The sequence below is a fragment of the Mytilus galloprovincialis genome, chromosome 13, assembly GCF_965363235.1.
Source record: "Mytilus galloprovincialis chromosome 13, xbMytGall1.hap1.1, whole genome shotgun sequence".
Lineage (NCBI taxonomy): Eukaryota > Metazoa > Mollusca > Bivalvia > Mytilida > Mytilidae > Mytilus > Mytilus galloprovincialis.
The window spans coordinates 71,981,602-72,001,264 of NC_134850.1; the positions used below are offsets into that span (position 1 = coordinate 71,981,602).

The 19,663-nt window shown below is 32.9% G+C and overlaps 2 protein-coding genes across 9 annotated transcripts in view; one reads left to right on the top strand and one right to left on the bottom strand.

Annotated features, from left to right (window-relative positions):
* LOC143057174 (coiled-coil domain-containing protein 150-like) overlaps positions 1–4,734 on the top strand; it is a 33,432-nt gene extending 28,698 nt beyond the window's left edge. For all 7 annotated transcript variants that reach the window (XM_076230425.1, XM_076230427.1, XM_076230428.1 and 4 more), the window contains 2 exons: positions 1,295–1,441; positions 3,065–4,734. In XM_076230425.1, the coding sequence (XP_076086540.1) occupies positions 1,295–1,441; positions 3,065–3,115 (198 nt within the window). In that variant the 3' untranslated portion in view covers positions 3,116–4,734. The remainder of the gene's footprint in view (positions 1–1,294; positions 1,442–3,064) is intronic.
* A 2,915-nt stretch (positions 4,735–7,649) lies between these two features.
* The window catches only part of LOC143057336 (uncharacterized), a 32,324-nt gene continuing 20,310 nt past the window's right edge, over positions 7,650–19,663 (bottom strand). For both annotated transcript variants that reach the window (XM_076230637.1, XM_076230638.1), the window contains 4 exons: positions 18,343–18,442; positions 14,114–14,148; positions 9,992–12,700; positions 7,650–8,776 (listed from right to left, as the gene is read on the bottom strand). In XM_076230637.1, coding sequence (XP_076086752.1) covers positions 8,529–8,776; positions 9,992–12,700; positions 14,114–14,148; positions 18,343–18,442 — 3,092 coding nt within the window. In that variant the 3' untranslated portion in view covers positions 7,650–8,528. The remainder of the gene's footprint in view (positions 8,777–9,991; positions 12,701–14,113; positions 14,149–18,342; positions 18,443–19,663) is intronic.

Below are 19,663 nucleotides of genomic sequence, written 5' to 3' on the forward strand. Positions count from 1 at the left end.
ACAATAATGACCCGATGTTGCTTATTTCTGTCTATATTTATCTGTGTTGTGATTATATTATTGCATAGTAATGACGAGGCTTGATGCTAGTAGATTCAGTTGTAACTTTAAAAAAGCGAATTTTATTTTTCTTCAAAAATCCTTGCTTCTGGTATAATTACTAGAACAGTAGGAACCCCACTAGTAGAGTTATTTAGTTCCAGTATAAGATGTTGTTTAGTTGTTATTTTTTTTTTTAGTTTTGTCTCTAGGAACTGTATTTTTGTAGAGCATATATTACTATTATGTTTTACTCTGATTTTTTGTCATAAATTCTATGTGTAATATTTTTTTTTTATTGTTCTTTCTATTCTGCAATAATTTAATATTGGATGTAACATGTCTTCTGATTGGCTGACGTTATTTTGTTATCAGCCCGTAGACATAATTTAGTCATGTGACCGTGTCGTCATCAACATTTTTTCATGGTTTTCTACGGTTTAAAATGGAATTTAGAATTAAATTATAAAAAATGACTGTAATATGTTTTCTGTCTATTCGAAAATAACATAACAAATGTAGTGCACACTGTTAAATAACCCGCTACGCTCGTTATTCAGTGTGCACCAAATTTTTTATGTTATTTCTTGATAGACGGAAAAAATATTACAGTCATTCCTTAATCATTTTAGTACCTGACTATAATTTAGAATGGAAATGGGGAATATGTCGAGGAGAAAACAACCAGATTAAAGAGCAGATAACAGCCAAAGGGTCTTCAACACAGCGAGAAAATCCCTCACTCGGAGGTGGGCCTCAGCTGGCCCCGTTAATAAAAATATACACCAGTTAAGCGAAAATGAAAGTCACACTTAACTCCAAAACATATAAATGAACTAAAATTTAAAAAAAAACATACGTCAAAATCCCAAATCATTCTATTGATTGATGTTTAACACTATAAGCACTATTACCCTATTGGGTTTCTGTCTTATTCATTAGTGCAGGAGGCAAGATAGCCTAGAGAGAACTACAACATACAGCAGAAAAATCTAGACAAAAAAGATTGGAGTTGAACGCACCTGCCATGTGAAGGATTTGAACTTGCAATCATTCTGTTGACAGTCTAGTGATACATAAATTGGACTTAGACCACTCAGCCACTGTGACCCTTGGAGTCATACTAAAAATATAAATAATCTATAATATCATTGATAAATAATCAAAATTTAAAGGAAGATAATAATCTATTACATTTATTTACTTAGAAGAAAACTAGTGATGAAAATTTTGAATTTTAATTTATTTGGAACAGAATAGTCGAGAGAGTATAAGTCGTCTTGCTGACTATGCTAATGTGGCTGACAATGAGACCAAACACCAGCTCCAGAAACTACAACAACAATTACAGAAAGAGAAGGACCATAATAAATATCTAGAGATGAAGCATGGCGCTTATAAAGTAAGTATGAATGTAGGTCATAGGTCAAAGGTCCAGAAACTTCAACAACAATTACAGAAAGAGAACGACCATAATAAATATCTAGAGATGAAACATGGAGCTTATAAAGTAAGTATGAATGTAGGTCATAGGTCAAAGGTCCAGAAACTACAACAATTACAGAAAGAGAAGGACCATAATAAATATCTAGAGATGAAACATGGAGCTTATAAAGTAAGTATGAATGTAGGTCATAGGTCAAAGGTCCAGAAACTTCAACAATTACAGAAAGAGAACGACCATAATAAATATCTAGAGATGAAACATGGAGCTTATAAAGTAAGTATGAATGTAGGTCATAGGTCAAAAGTCAAAGGTCCAGAAACTACAACAACAATTACAGAAAGAGAAGGACCATAATAAATATCTAGAGATGAAACATGGAGCTTATAAAGTAAGTATGAATGTAGGTCATAGGTCAAAGGTCCAGAAACTACAACAATTACAGAAAGAGAAGGACCATAATAAATATCTAGAGATGAAACATGGAGCTTATAAAGTAAGTATGAATGTAGGTCATAGGTCAAAGGTCCAGAAACTTCAACAATTACAGAAAGAGAACGACCATAATAAATATCTAGAGATGAAACATGGAGCTTATAAAGTAAGTATGAATGTAGGTCATAGGTCAAAAGTCAAAGGTCCAGAAACTACAACAACAATTACAGAAAGAGAACGACCATAATAAATATCTAGAGATGAAACATGGAGCTTATAAAGTAAGTATGAATGTAGGTCATAGGTCAAAGGTCCAGAAACTACAACAATTACAGAAAGAGAACGACCATAATAAATATCTAGAGATGAAACATGGAGCTTATAAAGTAAGTATGAATGTAGGTCATAGGTCAAAGGTCCAGAAACTTCAACAACAATTACAGAAAGAGAACGACCATAATAAATATCTAGAGATGAAACATGGAGCTTATAAAGTAAGTATGAATGTAGGTCATAGGTCAAAGGTCCAGAAACTACAACAATTACAGAAAGAGAAGGACCATAATAAATATCTAGAGATGAAACATGGTGCCTATAAAGTAAGTATGAATGTAGGTCATAGGTCAAAGGTCCAGAAACTACAACAACAATTACAGAAAGAGAAGGACCATAATAAATATCTAGAGATGAAACATGGAGCTTATAAAGTAAGTATGAATGTAGGTCATAGGTCAAAAGTCAAAGGTCCAGAAACTACAACAACAATTACAGAAAGAGAAGGACCATAATAAATATCTAGAGATGAAACATGGCGCCTATAAAGTAAGTATCTTTTAAAACATGTGCTGAACATAGGTCATAGGTCAAAGGTCCAGAAACTACTACAACAATAACAAAGAGAGTAAGATCAGGGCAGAACAAAAGTCATAAGTCAGAGGTTCAGAAACTACCATAGCAAATATCAAATAACCAATAATCTCAAGAGAACAAGTTGATAAAATATTGTAGAAAAAACTATTGAAGAAGTTGATTTTCTTTATGTACAATAACTAATAAAATATTCATGGTTCATGTAGAAAACAATATGTAAAACAATTTAACTTAATGTCAATTTTCAAATTTTTGTCATTTCTTTTTTGTTTTCAGGAAGCAAGTGTTCGACAAATGGAATGTTTACTCAAAGAATTTAATCAGTGATATTCAGAATGCATATAATCTACTGGACTACTAACATAGTGCTTTAATACTATTGGTTTAAAATCAGGTTGATTAATGAACTGTGACCTTGTGACCTCAGTAAATAATTGTGTACCATATCCTCATTACAGAGATTTACATAATGAAAACTTTAGGGATTTGTTTTATTTTGAGAATTCAAATAAATGAACAGGATTTATTTTTACTGCAAACATTTCGACTTTTAAAGGAATCTGTTTCAGAATTTAATGAATGTTAGTATCATTGAATCAGTTTGGTTTATAAAACAGCTGCCATTAGACACATCTGCCAGACAATTATGATATTGATCATTTTATAAATTTATTATTAAAACATGTGTGAAGCTTTGTATTGACATGAGGTCCTATATATTATATAGATCACAAGACCTCATTTAAAGAAATAACATATATCTAAGGACTGAATTATTAGAGATATTGATACCTCCAAGATGTGTCTGTGATCATGTATTCCTTCATACATTAGATAGCATCCATATATTTATTGTATGAATTTATTATGTCAGAAAACATGTAACACATTTCAACATGATTATCACATGTGCCTATTTTTTACTGGTTTTGGTTGTTAATTTGGATAACTGTTTGATGATTTCATTGTTGAAGGATTAAACTTGAAAAAAAATTGAAAATCAAAAACATAATTTGTAGTCGGTTTTTAAACTGTTATGTGAGTGATATGTATGCTTGTAGTGATCAATTTTGATAAGATGGAATTATTTTTTGCAAGAAGCATTTCATAAAAAGAATCTTAAGTTTCGCAATCAGTTTATTTTAGATTGTAAGACAGCATATCCTTTAGATGAAAATACGTTTAAATTTTTGCATACATGCTTTTATGCATCAGTTTTGCTTTCCTTTTACATGGAAATCATAACGTCTTTTTAGATTGTTTTGAGAATAGAAAAAAATCAAAATCAATTTTAATGCAATCCTTTTAAACTCCAACAGTTTACTTTGTAACAAAACTAATCTAATTTCAGATACAAATTTAATTGAAATACTTTCAAAAGCAAGCCGTAAGGTATCAGAACATATTGATCTACCAGAAGATCATTTAAATTTCACAAATATTATTACTAAGATAATCACATAAACTTTTTACGTAGGATACTAATATAGAAAATGACCTTACAAGCCAGTATTTATTTAGTTACTATTTTCATTAGAATGAAATATGCTTTAGAATGCAATACAAGTGTATTTTGTGTGTCAAATATTGGATATACATGGTAGTGAATACTTATATCTGTGATAACATTCCTCAATATACAAAACTTAGACTGCAGTTTTCATACAAGTACAAAAAAATTAAAGACCTATCCAAAATTAAGGGGAGATAACTCGATATGATAAAAACATAACTGTAATGCATCATTTATAATTCTCACCTTTTACCAAACTTTTGGATGTCATTTTATCTTTAAATAAATTGCAGTCTTAGTTTTGACTATTGAACATTTATGTGCTAAAGTTGTGTTCACTTTTATACACATGCATTTTTATATGTCAGAATAGTTATTTTTATATTTTGTGTACTAGATTTAAAGTGAATTATTAAACATGATATAAAATTTGTTTGAATGTTACTTCATATTTGCCAAAACATTTCATTTATCTTATTTACCTAAATATTTTACCTTGGATAATTGCTTTTTCACCATTCAAAAGTTTTTCAAAGTAACTTTAAAAATAAATTTTCTGTGTCATCCTTGTTAAATATGAAGATGATTACTATTGAAACAAATAACCATCAGAGACCATACGACATAAATGCTGGCAAAGGTCAATGTAAATAGATATCAAAGGTACCAGGGTTATAATTTAGTACGCCAGACGCGCGTTTCGTCTACAGAAGACTCATCAGTGACACTCATATCAAAATATTTATAAAGCCAAACAAGTTCAAAGTTGAAGAGCATTGAGGGTCCAAAATTTCCCAAAAGTTGTGTTAAATACGGCTAAGGTAATCTATGCCTGGGATAAGAAAATCCTTAGTTTTTGTCGAGCCTGCAACTTTTGTTGCAGAAAGCTCGACATAGGGATAGTGATCCGGCGGCGGCGTTAGCTAACTTCTTAAAAGCTTTATATTTTAGAAGGTGGAAGACCTGGATGCTTCATACTTTGTCTATAAATGCTTCATGTTACGAAGTTTCCGTCATTCACATGTCCAATGTCCTTGACCTCATTTTCATGGTTCAGTGACCACTTGAAAAAAAAGTTCAAATTTTTTGTAATGTTTAATTCTCTCTTATTATAAGTAATAGGATAACTATATTTGATATGTGCGTACCTTGCAAGGTCCTCATGTCTGTCAGACAGTTTTCACTTGACCTCGACCTCATTTCATGGATCAGTGAACAAGGTTAAGTTTTGGTGGTCAAGTCCATATCTCAGATACTATAAGCAATAGGGCTAGTATATTCGGTGTATGGAAGGACTGTAAGGTGTACATGTCCAACTGGCAGGTGTCATCTGACCTTGACCTCATTTTCATGGTTCAGTGGTTATAGTTAAATTTTTGTGTTTTGGTTTGTTGTTCTCATACTATATGCAATAGGTCTACTATATTTGTTGTATGGAATGATTGTAAGGTGTACATGTCTAGCGGGCAGATGGCATGTGACCTTGACCTCATTTTCATGGTTCAGTGGTCAAAGTTAAGTTTTTGAGTTTTGGTCTTTTTATCTAATACTATATGCCATAGGTCAACTAAATTTGGTGTATGGAAATATTTAATATTCTTTATGTCAGTCGTGCAGGTTTTATTTGACCGTGACCTCATTTTCATGGTTCATTGCACAGTGTTAAGTTTTTGTGTTTTGGTCTATTTTTCTTAAACTATAAGTAATAGGTCAACTATATATGTTGTATAGAAGCATTGTTAGCTGTACATGTCTGCCTGGCATAGTTCATCTGACCTTGACCTCATTTTCAAGGTTCATTGGTCTTTGTTTAGTTATCTTGGTTAATGTTAAGTTTATGGTACAGTTGTTATAAAGCTTAGCTTTTTACTTAGGACTATCAACATAATATCAATGATTAGTATAGAAGGCGAGACATTTCAGCGTGTGCACTCTTGTTTTAAAAATTCTAAGTTTTGTAACAGGAAATTTGTAAAAATGACCACATTATTGATATTCTTGTCAACACCGAAATGTTGACTACTGGGCTGGTGACATCCTCGGGGACGAATTGTCCACCAGCAGTGGTATTGACCTTCTACAATGAACAAAACCATCATCCTACAGCAAGCTCAAAAGGTTTGGACATAACAAAACAACAAACCTGAATGATGCACAAAACAACACATGAAAACCATGATATACAACAACAAACAACCACTGGAAGACAGACTCCGGACTTTCATGGTTCAACGACTGAATAAGAAAGACCACTTTCATTTTATTGGAGGAAGTTAGACTTAAAGATGTTCTTCAATCATTTCTAAGGAGGTGAACATTTTTTATGTGTCTATTGGTGGTTTCATCAGAAAGAAATACATATCTCCTGAAAGGCTAATAAAATTGAGAATTGAAATGGGGAATATGTCAAAGAGACAACAATCCGACCATAGAGTAGATAAACAGCTGAATGCCACCAATGGGTCTTCAAAGCAGTGAGAAAATCATGCACCCAGAGGTGGTCCTCAGCTGGCCCCTAAATAAAATTGTGTACTAGTTCAGTGAAAATGGACATCACAATAAACTCCAAAACATAAACGAACTAAAATTAAAAACATACAAGACTAACAAAGGCCAGAGGCTCCTGACTTGGGACAGGCCCAAAAGTGCAGCAGGGTAAAATATGTTTTTTGAGACGTCAACCCTCCCACTATACCTCTAGCCAATGTAGAATAAAGAAACACATAATGACTTACAATTGTTTACAAACATAATTGTCTGATATGTGAAAAATTTGTGGTTCTGGCAGCCATCTTGAATGACAAATGAGTCACTAGATACAATTAATTATGTTCATATTTCATGACATGTGCTGTGCAGAGTAGTTTTACAAAGTGAAGCTCACATATTTGAAATGAATATACCCTGATGGCATCATTGCAACATCTCATTTCAGAAGTCGATTGTATGTGGTGTATGGAATGATATTAACCGGTACATATCAGTCTGTCCAGTTCATCTGACCTTGACCTTATTTTGTATTTTGGTCTGTTTTTCAATTACCATAAGCAATTGGTCAGCTATTGTTAGTTTACATATAATTTAGGCATGGCTTATTCTTGTAAAGAAGCTTGTGTCTGCATGTGCTACTCTTATTCTTTGTTCCTTATTTAGAAGAGATACACGTGGCAGAACTCATCTTTTGATAATTCTGTTTGGATAGAAGGACGATATTTTATATTGTGAAGCAAATCTTTTCTCTTGTCCTTGTTAAATTTGATAAAAGATAGATTGAACTGCTATTGTTCAAAGATGGTTCAATCATTTAAAGCAATTGTTGTTGGGAGAAAAAGTGAGCAAATATCAAGAGAAGATCAATTAAAATTTATTAACATATTTCATAAATAAAACTAACAAACATAATATATTTTACAGTTACAACAAATATATATATATAAGATATTTAAAAAATTACGTCAAATTATAAGTAATTGGCATTTATACATTAAAATATGAGCAATCAGCTTTTCTTTTTTATAATTGAATTTTAAATTTTCCTTGAATTCTTACTTAAAAAGTATGTGACCTTGACATGTAAATTAGGAATCCCCAAAAACTGAACTATAAAAATCTTTATCATCATGAAAATTCCTTCTTCTTTTGAGGCCCTCAAAATTAACAATAAAACTTTTCATTTAAAAAAAAAAAAAAAAAAATTTCAGATGTATGGGGGTCAATCCAATCCTGACAGACTGTCAACTGATCATTCCACAAAATCTAAATCTTTTATTTCAGAGAAAAACAAAATTTGTTCCATTCATTTGCAGTTGAATATAAACGTTTTATTTTATGTAAATATATCTTTGATATCTTGTCAATATGGGTGGAAATGTAAGGATCACTGACAGGAACAATGTAGGATCATATGGAGCACAAATATAACAAAAACTAATACCATGGTGATACTATTGATAGACATAAATATATATATACAATGAACTCTAATTTGTTGACTCATAATTTAAGTTTGAACTAAAAGACTCAGATTGTTCAATTTTCTATGACTTGTGAGGACAAAAGTAAATCCTAGAGCACTTAAAGGTAATGTTTATACTACAATATATTAATTTTTAATGTCATGCTCTCTTCTTTTGAGGAGAAATTATTTGTACATTGTGACATAGATGCTGATGGTGTTTTACTTTCTAATTTTAAGGGCAGACTAAATTATTTGTAACCCAAATTCAGTCATTGTTCTGGAGTTTGGAAATATGAGTGTGATGAGTCTAGGTCTTCTGCCACTGAAGATGAGGCACTTTCTGATGCAGAGGCTTGAGATGATATAGATCTACTGCTATTGTATTGGATTGTTGAGTCCTGGTCATTGCCCTGGATTGACAACTGGTCAAGACTTATCTCATTCTCTTCGTCGTCTAGTACAAGTCTTGGGACTATAATTTCTTCTGAAGACTGCCTAGATAATGTCTGTGCAAATTCTGAAATAAAAGAGCAGTTGACATTGTTAATCAGATATTTTCTGAGGAATATGTATTTAAAAATTTACTTTTGAATGTTTTAGGACAGTAACTTAATTTTTGTGACAGTTGTAACTTCCACCAGGACATAATATTGTATTTTATTTAATGTTAAGATCAGCTGTCTACTGGGACATCTTTTATACCACAATCTGTTTAGGACTTTAATAAAATATACAAATTTTGAGAGAAGATTCTAATTCATTGGTTATGGAAGCTGAATGAAGAAAAGTGTGTGTTTTATAGTATTTTTTTCACTGCATTAAAACAATATCGCACTTTTTTGTATCACTTTTTTTCTTTCTTCAAATTTGCCAAAATTATAAGGGGAGGTAACAATACTTTTAAAAAGGAATAGGTCTGGAATTCACTTTTACTGTTTTGAAAGAAAGAAACAAGTCATGTGATCCAATGTTTCTTATTTTATATTTATATTCTAAAAGCACAATATAAGAATTATCTTCTTATATTTTATCTTAAAGTTCTATCATTTACTTTCTATCTCATAAAATTAGTTTTTCTATGTATGAGCTATACAAAATCTGATAATTTTGCACAACATGTTGCTTGAATAAAAAGCTCCCTCACCCGTAACTTTTACTTTTATTTTTGAAAAAGAATGACATAAACAACATTTTGGCAAATTATTTAACAAAAAAATATCATTATTACTTTAGATCTCAGCTCAATAATATGTGTGGAAAGGCAATAACTTCAATATATATCATTTTGTTCTTTAAAACGTTTACAGAAACATCATACAAGAAATGAAAGCGTGCATGTGAGAGCTTACCATGTAAATTTTAGTAAAATTTCTCTTTCAAAGAACAAAACTTCTATGTAGGTGTGAGACTGCTTACAGTGCAATGTTCTTATAATTTCAAAATGAAGGTAAAACTGATTGATCAGCACTGATTTGAACTTGTCTTAAACATTTGCTGATATAATCAGTAGATTTGGTTTTATAAAAATCCCAGAAGAAATCTAGATAGACAGAGCTTACAACAGTATTTTCCATATTATTCATATTCCAGGGGGCATTACTACTTAAAATTATTTGACTGGCAATGATTTTCAAAATTGTCTGAGACAGTGACACCTTTGAGTTTGAAGTAAAATTCATATAAATTCTGAAAAGAATTGTAAATGTTACTATGGTTATTGTTAATTTCTAACCTCCTGAGCATCTTTGTTCCATACTTTCTTCACTGATAGGTGACAACTGGTGCCCAGTCTGACAATTATCATCATCATCCTCCACTCGCCCAGCACTGATGTCCACTTTACCAGAATCATTTGTCTGAATAATACACTGAAATATGTCATCATGGATCTCCTTTAAAAACTCATTTCTTTCATTGTTAGACTTGTTATCTGTATCAAACGTGTCTCTTTGATGGAAAACACCCTCCTCCTCTTCAGTCACCACATGTTCATAATTCTCTGTTTTGTTTGGTGTTGATGTTAAGTACATTGGTGGTAATCCTGGTGTGTCTCCGACATTGTTTGTATAGTTCCGTTTTATCTCAACTTCTATCTCTATAGGTTCTAACTCTTGTCCTGGACGTTGTCTTATTTTGTTTGGGGATCTATATACCATGTCATCAGAATATTCCCCAAACTGATACGTATCTGTCGTCCCTTTGTTTATACTGGTGCCTAGTGAACCACGGTTTTGGATTGATCTCAAACTTGTTAAACCATGGCTTTGGTCAATCATTTGATTAGGTTCACTTTGACTTTGATTATTCAGATGACGTTGTGCACTTTCAGTCATCCAGGTTTTTTCATTATTGATGTCATCAAGTGTGCCAAACATGCGACCTAGTGTTTCATGACTTTGATTGATGTCATCAAGTGTGCTATTACTGTATGTGCTATTACTGTATCTAGATACTGGAACTTGTGTCTCAGGACTTTGGCCAAACATGCGACCTAGTGTTACAGGACTTTGGCTTGACATCTGACCTGGTGTTACTGGACTTTGACCAGACATGTGCTCTGGTGTGGCAGAACTTTGGCCAATTATCTGACCTAGTGTAACAGGTCTTTTACCAGGCATGTAATCAGGTGTTGCAGGAAGTTGGCTAGACATGTGATCAGGTGTATTATGACTTTCGATAGAAGTGTAACCTGGTATTACAGGAGTTTGAGTTGGTATGTTAAATGGTACACTACGATATTGGTTGTTCATGTAACTTGTAATGTGAGGACTTTGGTCGAATATTTCATCTGGTGTACCCCGAATTTGGGTAGGTATTTGATTTGGTGTACTACTGCTTTGGTTGGATATTTGATCTGGTGTACCATGGCTTTGGTTAGATATGAAACCTTGGCTAGACACATTAGAAGGTGTAACATGGCTTCCATTAGATACATAACCTGGTGTCCCATGACTTTGGCTAGACATATTAGATGGTGTACCACGGTTTTGACTAGATATGTAAGCTGGTTTCTGAGGACTTTGGCCAGATATGTAACCTGGTTTCTGAGGACTTTGGCCAGACATGTGACCTGGAGTTCCATGACTTTGACTAGACATGTGATCTGATGTATCATGACTTTGGCTGTATATGTGACCTGATTTCTGAGGACTCTGGCTGGACATATGACCTGGTGTACCATGACTTTGGCTGGACATGTTACCTGGGGTTCCATGACTTTGGCTGGACATGTTACCTTGGGCCTGAGGACTTTGGATGGATATGTTTCCTGTTGTTTCACCACTTTGGTTAGATATACCACCCGGTGAACCTCGTAATAATCTTTTTTGTGGTGACAAGAAAGTTTTCCGATGAACCATTCGTATTTGATCATCATCGTCTTCATCATAATGTGGGTGTGGTTCCTCTATTCTTTGTTGTGATACTACATCTTCACTAGGTTTTATATACTGAGATTTTATCTCATCTGTCTGACCATCACTGCTGCCTCTAATGAATTGAGGTTGTGGTGTGTTATGTTCCTCAGCCTCACTTTCATTCTGCTTGACATTTCCGTCAAAAGATAACCTTCTGGAAACATTGTGTAAATTGTCATGACTTCTAGACTGATCCTCCTGTGATTCACTCCAATGGTATGGTTGTCTGTTTTGTGATCGAGCCTGTAAGTTCTCTTTGCTGGGTTGAGGGCTAAACTTGTCCAGGAAGTTCTTTAGTTCGTATGTTTTTGTCATTTCATGTCCAGGTTTGTGGTAACTTTCTGACAGTTCGACTGCATGTTTGGATGAGTCATCCACTGATGGTAACCTACGATTACTCTGTTGCTGAACATTTTCAAAACTGATGTTAAAGTCAATCTTGTTATTGTTACGTTCAGTAATCACCATGTCCTCATGCTGTGGTTCTGGACTATCCTCTTGCCACATACCATCCACTGTGGCGGCTTTGCCTGTATTATTTCTCATATAGCGTGCATAAAATCGTTCTTCCTTCTCAACTGAATTGAAGATCTTATGAAGTTCCGATTCTTCTGGAGGATCTGGGAAAGTAAAATTAGAACGATCTTCAACATAATACAATTCAGTATCAGGGTAATTCTCTTCATATTTAGCTGAAGGAGGTTGGACCATTTCTTCCTGAAGATCTATTGACATTGATGGTTCTGACATTCTACGAGCATGACGTAAATTTGTTCTGGATCCTTGTTTACTTCCTGACTCTAAGTTCTTCTTTATCAATTCTTGACTTGAGGCTGACCTAAACATGTTGAAGGAATTCTGTTTTTTAAAATCTTTGAAATCATTCTCTCTAATTTCCATGAGTTCGTTATCGTTACTGACCACACTAAGGTTATGAGTATCTGTCTCTTCATTAGTGGATTCTATTGTGTCATCATTCTCTCCAGTGGCAACTACTTCATATCCACCTTTATCATCACCACCTCCTAAAATAGAAATATACATGGAATTAAACACAATATGTTTCATTTACAAAAAAAAAAAAAATTTATGAGACACAAACATTTTTAACATTTACAAAAAAATTAAATAGAATTATGAGACACACACATTAGTAGCAAAAATGCAAATAAATTAAAAACATGAATGTAATTTAAAGATTCACAACTCATCATAATTTTGAAAAAGCAGTTTCTGCTTGTGTTGTGGCCTCATCTGTGTTTCAACAGATATTTCCATTACTCAAGATGAAATTTTGTATGAAAAATTGTGGCAGCCAGTTCTAAGCTACAAAAGACAATACACATTTATTACTTGATGCTAATCATAGCTATATTTTTTGGTAAAGCTTTAAAAAAAAACTTTCAAAAAAAAATATTTTTGAATTTCTTAGTAAAATAAAATTGATGAAAACTCATATATCAATTATCTTCCTACATTGACAGAATAAAAAATCTCCACTTAAAAGAAAGGAAGATATTTATTGTTGCAGAATCTCAAACACCAATCTCTATAAATAAGACATTCTATAAACTACAAATAATTCATACAAGGGAGGTAATTACATGTTCACTATAACTTACAAAATCATGCTTTATACTTAGGTAACGCAATTTTTTCCTCCTCTTTAAATAAATTTCATTTCAGAATGTAAATCATGTTTAGTTAGATATCAATCACGAATTGGTCTATGGATCAGATGGACAAAATGTTTTTTTTATTTAAAATGAACAATTGAGTTGACATAACAGGCCAACTGTATTAAATTTTAACCAATGTATGATTTGGCAGCTACAACCATTATTTCTAACCCTACTAAAGGTTGTTGGGTCTCTCCACGCAACCTGGCTTCCTACACCAATAAAAACTGACCACCACAAAATAGCACAACAGTGCTGACAGTGGTGTTAAACACAAATCAATCATTATTTATAAAACATATTTGATCAAGCTTACATCACAATTTACCAAGGTTTAGTTATAATTTCATAAAAGATTTGAAGACAGTAAATGGGAAATGTGTCCATAAGACACAGATGGTGCCCCTGCTCATATAAGGGATATAACTGTAGAACTGTTAAAGTGAGGCTATCCAAATGTGTACTTGTTCTGAGTTTTGTTGTAATAAGTCTTGTGTACACGTTTTAAAATTCAGCAATTTTTCCATTTGTAAAGGGGCATAACTTTAGAACAGTATAAGAAATGCCATCAAAATTTAACTTTATCTGTAATTTTTATGGTAGTAAACATGGCGTAGAAGTTTCATAACATTTGGTTGAGTCAAACTAAAGTTAGAAAACAGAAATCAACTATGCGATGTAAGGACAGAAGGACAGACGTTCAGAAGGATAATGGTAAAACTTCATGTCCCAAACGCTACACCAGGGGCATAAAAATACCTTTTTCATCTGTTATTAACAGCTTTTTCTTTTTCCTGAAATCAATTTAATAGAAAATCAAAATTATTACTATGGCACACATAGAGTACATTATTGTGCATAATACCACACATTTAAATAAAATATAAAATCAGCTATAGTATGACATAGCTATAGCCCAGTCAAATTAAGTTTGAACCTGAAAATAATTGCAACATAAAATGTTTTAGTTCTAAAGTAATCTATGTAATCAATAAGCCCCAAATATATACAGAAAAAAGTCCCATAAAATCTCTCTTGAGGAAAACTCAAATTTTGCATTTTTAATTTCTTATGGAAATTAACTTTGGAAAGGGAGACAACTCTGCAACAATGAGTCTTTTTTTGTCAGTTTTTGGTTGATTTTCTTAAAATTCATGTAAAATATGAGACTTTGATGGAGTTATAAGTTCGTAATTAACTTTATAATATAATCTTCTGCTCATGAAATGTATAAAAACCAAAGTGTTATGGGAATTTTTTATTGAAAGAAATTGAAAATTTATGGCTTTTTGACCATTTATAAAAAATAATGTGAATATTTGGTATTGTTTATATCGGTAAATTATATTTGTTCAGCATCTACCTTGTTTAAAAAAACTTTAAACCACAAAAAGAAGAATATATATGCTTAATTTGTTTTATTCAATTTCAGATTCTTTACCTTGACGTGCTGAAAATTCTAATAAATGGTCAACTAATGAATTATGAAATCTAGGTTGTAGCTTGATAAAAGGTATGAAAACACCTTTAAAGATTTGTGTCATACTCTAAAGACGGCTAAAATATCAAGAATTAATACATTCTGTTGAATAGAAGTGGTAAATTTATAATTTTGTATCAATTTTTATTAATATTTCTGCCTTTTTTGCAGAGTTATCTCCCATATCAATGCAAATCTCCATAAGAATTTTAAAATCATGATTTTTTTTTAGTTTTCCTCAAGTTAGATTTTATAGGACTTTTTTCTGTGTATATTTGGGGTATAGACGGGTTTATCTATAACTGACCTAGAAAACATGGGCGCATCCATTAACCTCTCACGTGACCGATCCGCCATTACAACCGTGAAAAATAACGCACGTGTATTGATCAAAACATTATCGATTTTCTGTTTACATTTGTATTTCCTTAATTTTCTTATTTATTTTACTATGAATATTGCCGAAAGTTATAAAAAGGTGGAGGTATTTCTTGTGCAGTTAAAAGTTGTACAAATAATCGTAGAAAATTTCAGATGTGGAAAAACTCAATAAATAAAATATGTATATGATGTAACTGTACAAGTTGTGCCGACTACACACAATACGTTTAAAAAAAAACAACAAAAAAACTTGATACACTGGCAGACGAATGTTGACACGTCGTGAAACTTAAATTATCTATGAAAATTATTCCGATGATTACAGTTCATCTGCCTCTGTTTGTATAGAATACCTACACATCAGATGCGGATCCAGGATTTTGAAAAGGGGGACCACGGGTCCCCAAACAAGACACAATTTGTAGTGGAAGCGGTAAAAAAAAATAATGGATTCACCATGAATGAAGCTTCATAAGGGGGCTCGGGCACCCTCCTCAATCCGTTCCTGTACATATTTTTAGATAATAACAATGAAACCTACCCCGAGGCCACATGCAGTGTTACGTAGTTATAATCTGATGCATATCAACCTAGTATGAAGAGAAGATTTTTTTTATACATAGATGACTGTGCTTCAAAATGGACAGTCGTTCCGACAACATAAGCTCAGACAAACATATTGCTAACAGACGAGTGAGGAGACGAGTAAGGAGCTCAAACTTTAATAAAAGGGGGAATCCAAGTTAGCGTATAGACATATTACGCATAGTTCTGATGAGGTTAACACTTAGTTTGATATTTGGTTATTTGTGATGGCGCTTTCATATTTCGAAAATAAGCGGCTTGTAAAATATTCTATTCAGTGGTGTCAGTTCTTGATGAAAAACTTAGTTTTTGCAAACAGCAACCATAGACAAATCCCAACAAAACTTACTATTAAGGGCACTTATCTATAAACCTCGTCTTGATGGTCCATATATGAAGGCATACATGTGTGCTTAAAGTATATAGATATAGGAAGATGTGGTGTGAGTGCCAATGAGACAACTCTCCATCCAAATAACAGTTTATAAAAGTAAACCATTATAGGTCAATGTACGGCCTTTAACATGGAGCCTTGGCTCACACCGAACAACAAGCTATAAAGGGCCCCAAAATTACTAGTGTAAAACCATATATCCACTTTGTATACAGTATTTTCTGTTGAAACTTGATTTTAACTTTCCTCAGTCGATTATTATGTGCATGAATTATGAAATTTTACATATTAGAAAAGATTTTTCAAAGGTCTTTGTGATCAAATAGATTACTAGAACCTACGGAAGCATAGGCATAATGCAACAACCAGAAATTCCGACAGTTCACTGAGAAGGATGATGGTCCAATATACATCCCTAATGTAATACTTTAATACTGTACTATATACATCGTGAATTTATAGAGGGGTATAATACCAATAGGTCTTCGACACATCGAGATAATCCCGCACCCGGAGGCGGGCTTCCGCTCGCCCGTAAACAAAGATATGTACTAGTTCAGTGAAATGGACGTCAAACTAAACTCCTAAGCATATAAATGAACTAACTTTAAAAATATCATACAAGACTATAAACAAAGGCCTGAGGGTCCTGACTTGGACCAGGCGTAAAAATGCGGCGGGGTTAAAAATGTTTGATGAGATCTCAACCCTCCCCTATACATCTAGCCAATGAAGATTAATCTTTTATATAAGCTTTGGATTTCAAATATTTTGGCCACGAGCATCACTGAAGAGACATGTATTGGTACCGTTAATTTTATTAAACAAACACACAGCAATATGCAAAGTAAAACTCGGTTTAAAAGAAGTCCAGTAATTTTTCTGCAAAAGAAATCAGAATCGACACTTAATAACTATATGATAACATTGGTCGTGAAATTTCAAAACTTCTTCGGCCAAATTAAATCGCAAATTTTACATATGTCCCGACGCCATACGCAAACGTCACTCAATTTTTAGCAGTATGCGTGAGTCGAACCACATGCAAAAAAAGTCGTTTCTGTGAAAAAGCTTATCATCAAACGGTACATGTCTATAGGTTTATTTTTTTTCAGATTATCTAAGTAACTGCGCGCCAAAGAAAATGCATGCTGTCGAATTATAGGACCATCGGATTAGAAGATTGTTGAATTTTAGGTCCGACCACAGACATTTATTTGAGTTCAATAAAATTGCACCTGTTTTTTTTCGGATTTATGACATTTGACCCGGCAAGACATTTTATTTTTATTTATGAATGTGTCATAATAATCAATATATTTTAATCGATTTGTAACCTGGGTATTAACATTTATGTATATTTTGTCCGGGTTAAAACGTATCAAATACCGCGAGTTATATTTTAGGACACCGGACACCTGGCCTAAAACACAATTATACTTTTAATAATTTTAATCTCCATTACATATCTAATTACTTTATTATTTATTCTGTAATTTACCGAGATCAAGTACGCTTCACATTCTTGTGTTTACGTTAATTGCATGCGGTCTGAGAGATAGATGTATATCTTGTTTACATTTTTTTCACGGTTGTAATGGCGATCGCTACTACCACGACGCCTAGGAGTCGCATCACAAACGAAGGTAGATAATTGGAAAAACCTGTCTATAATGGTAAAGATTAATTTTAAAATTCTTCTGTTGCAATTAATTCAAGGTAAGGGTCAAATTAATTATGCTAGATTGACTGGACTAGTAACTATGCAATAAGAGCATGATAAACCCATTTCTATTACTTTTATAAAGTAAAATTCAAGGGTAACGACTTCATTAATGTGCAACTTTTTCATTGGTACCCATACAAATATTTTTTTCTAGTTTTGAAAATTTCCATCTCCATCTCAGATTTGTTTTTGTGATGATCATCAGTTTCAACTTGCCACTTTATTCCCCAAAACAGGCCAATTTACATTGGCTTTCTGGAATCCAATACATATAGCACATTGGTTTACAAAATTAGATCTTGTAACATGTTTGTAATAACAATTGCTATGTCTGAGTTATATATCTTGTTTGTTGAAAACTATGGTCTTATGTTTCCTAGGTTATATTTGACTGAAAGTAAGGATATTTGTTGACGTGTTACCTGTGACAGATGCAGGTTATAACTAACACCAAAATGATGACAAAAACCAGGCTAGACATCAGGATAATCACTAGAATCAGATAATAGGGCAGTGGCATCTCTGTAACATAAAATATAAACACAAGTGATTACATGGCTAGAATGATGACAAAAACCAGGCTAGACATCAGGATAATCACTAGAATCAGATAATAGGGAAGTGGCATCTCTGTAACATAAAATATAAACACAAGTGATTACATGGCCAGAATGATGACAAAAACCAGGCTAGACATCAGGATAATCACTAAAATCAGATAATAGGGCAGTGGCATCTCTGTAACATAAAATATAAACACAAGTGGTTACATGGCCAGAATGATGACAAAAACCAGGCTAGACATCAGGATAATCACTAAAATCAGATAATAGGGCAGTGGCATCTCTGTAACATAAAATATAAACACAAGTGATTACATGGCTAGAATGATGACAAAAACCAGGCTAGACATCAGGATAATCACTAAAATCAGATAATAGGGAAGTGGCATTTCTGTAACATAAAATATAAACACAAGTGATTACATGGCTAGAATGATGACAAAAACCAGGCTAGACATCAGGATAATCACTAAAATCAGATAATAGGGAAGTGGCATTTCTGTAACATAAAATATAAACACAAGTGATTACATGGCTAGAATGATGACAAAAACCAGGCTAGACATCAGGATAATCACTAGAATCAGATAATAGGGCAGTGGCATTTCTGTAACATAAAATATAAACACAAGTGATTACATGGCAAGAATGATGACAAAAACCAGGCTAGACATCAGGATAATCACTAGAATCAGATAATAGGGCAGTGGCATCTCTGTAACATAAAATATAAACACAAGTGATTACATGGCTAGAATGATGACAAAAACCAGGCTAGACATCAGGATAATCACTAGAATCAGATAATAGGGCAGTGGCATCTCTGTAACATAAAATATAAACACAAGTGATTACATGGCTAGAATGATGACAAAAACCAGGCTAGACATCAGGATAATCACTAGAATCAGATAATAGGGCAGTGGCATCTCTGTAACATAAAATATAAACACAAGTGATTACATGGCTAGAATGATGACAAAAACCAGGCTAGACATCAGGATAATCACTAGAATCAGATAATAGGGCAGTGGCATTTCTGTAACATAAAATATAAACACAAGTGATTACATGGCTAGAATGAAGACAAAAACCAGGCTAGACATCAGGATAATCACTAAAATCAGATAATAGGGCAGTGGCATCTCTGTAACATAAAATATAAACACAAGTGATTACA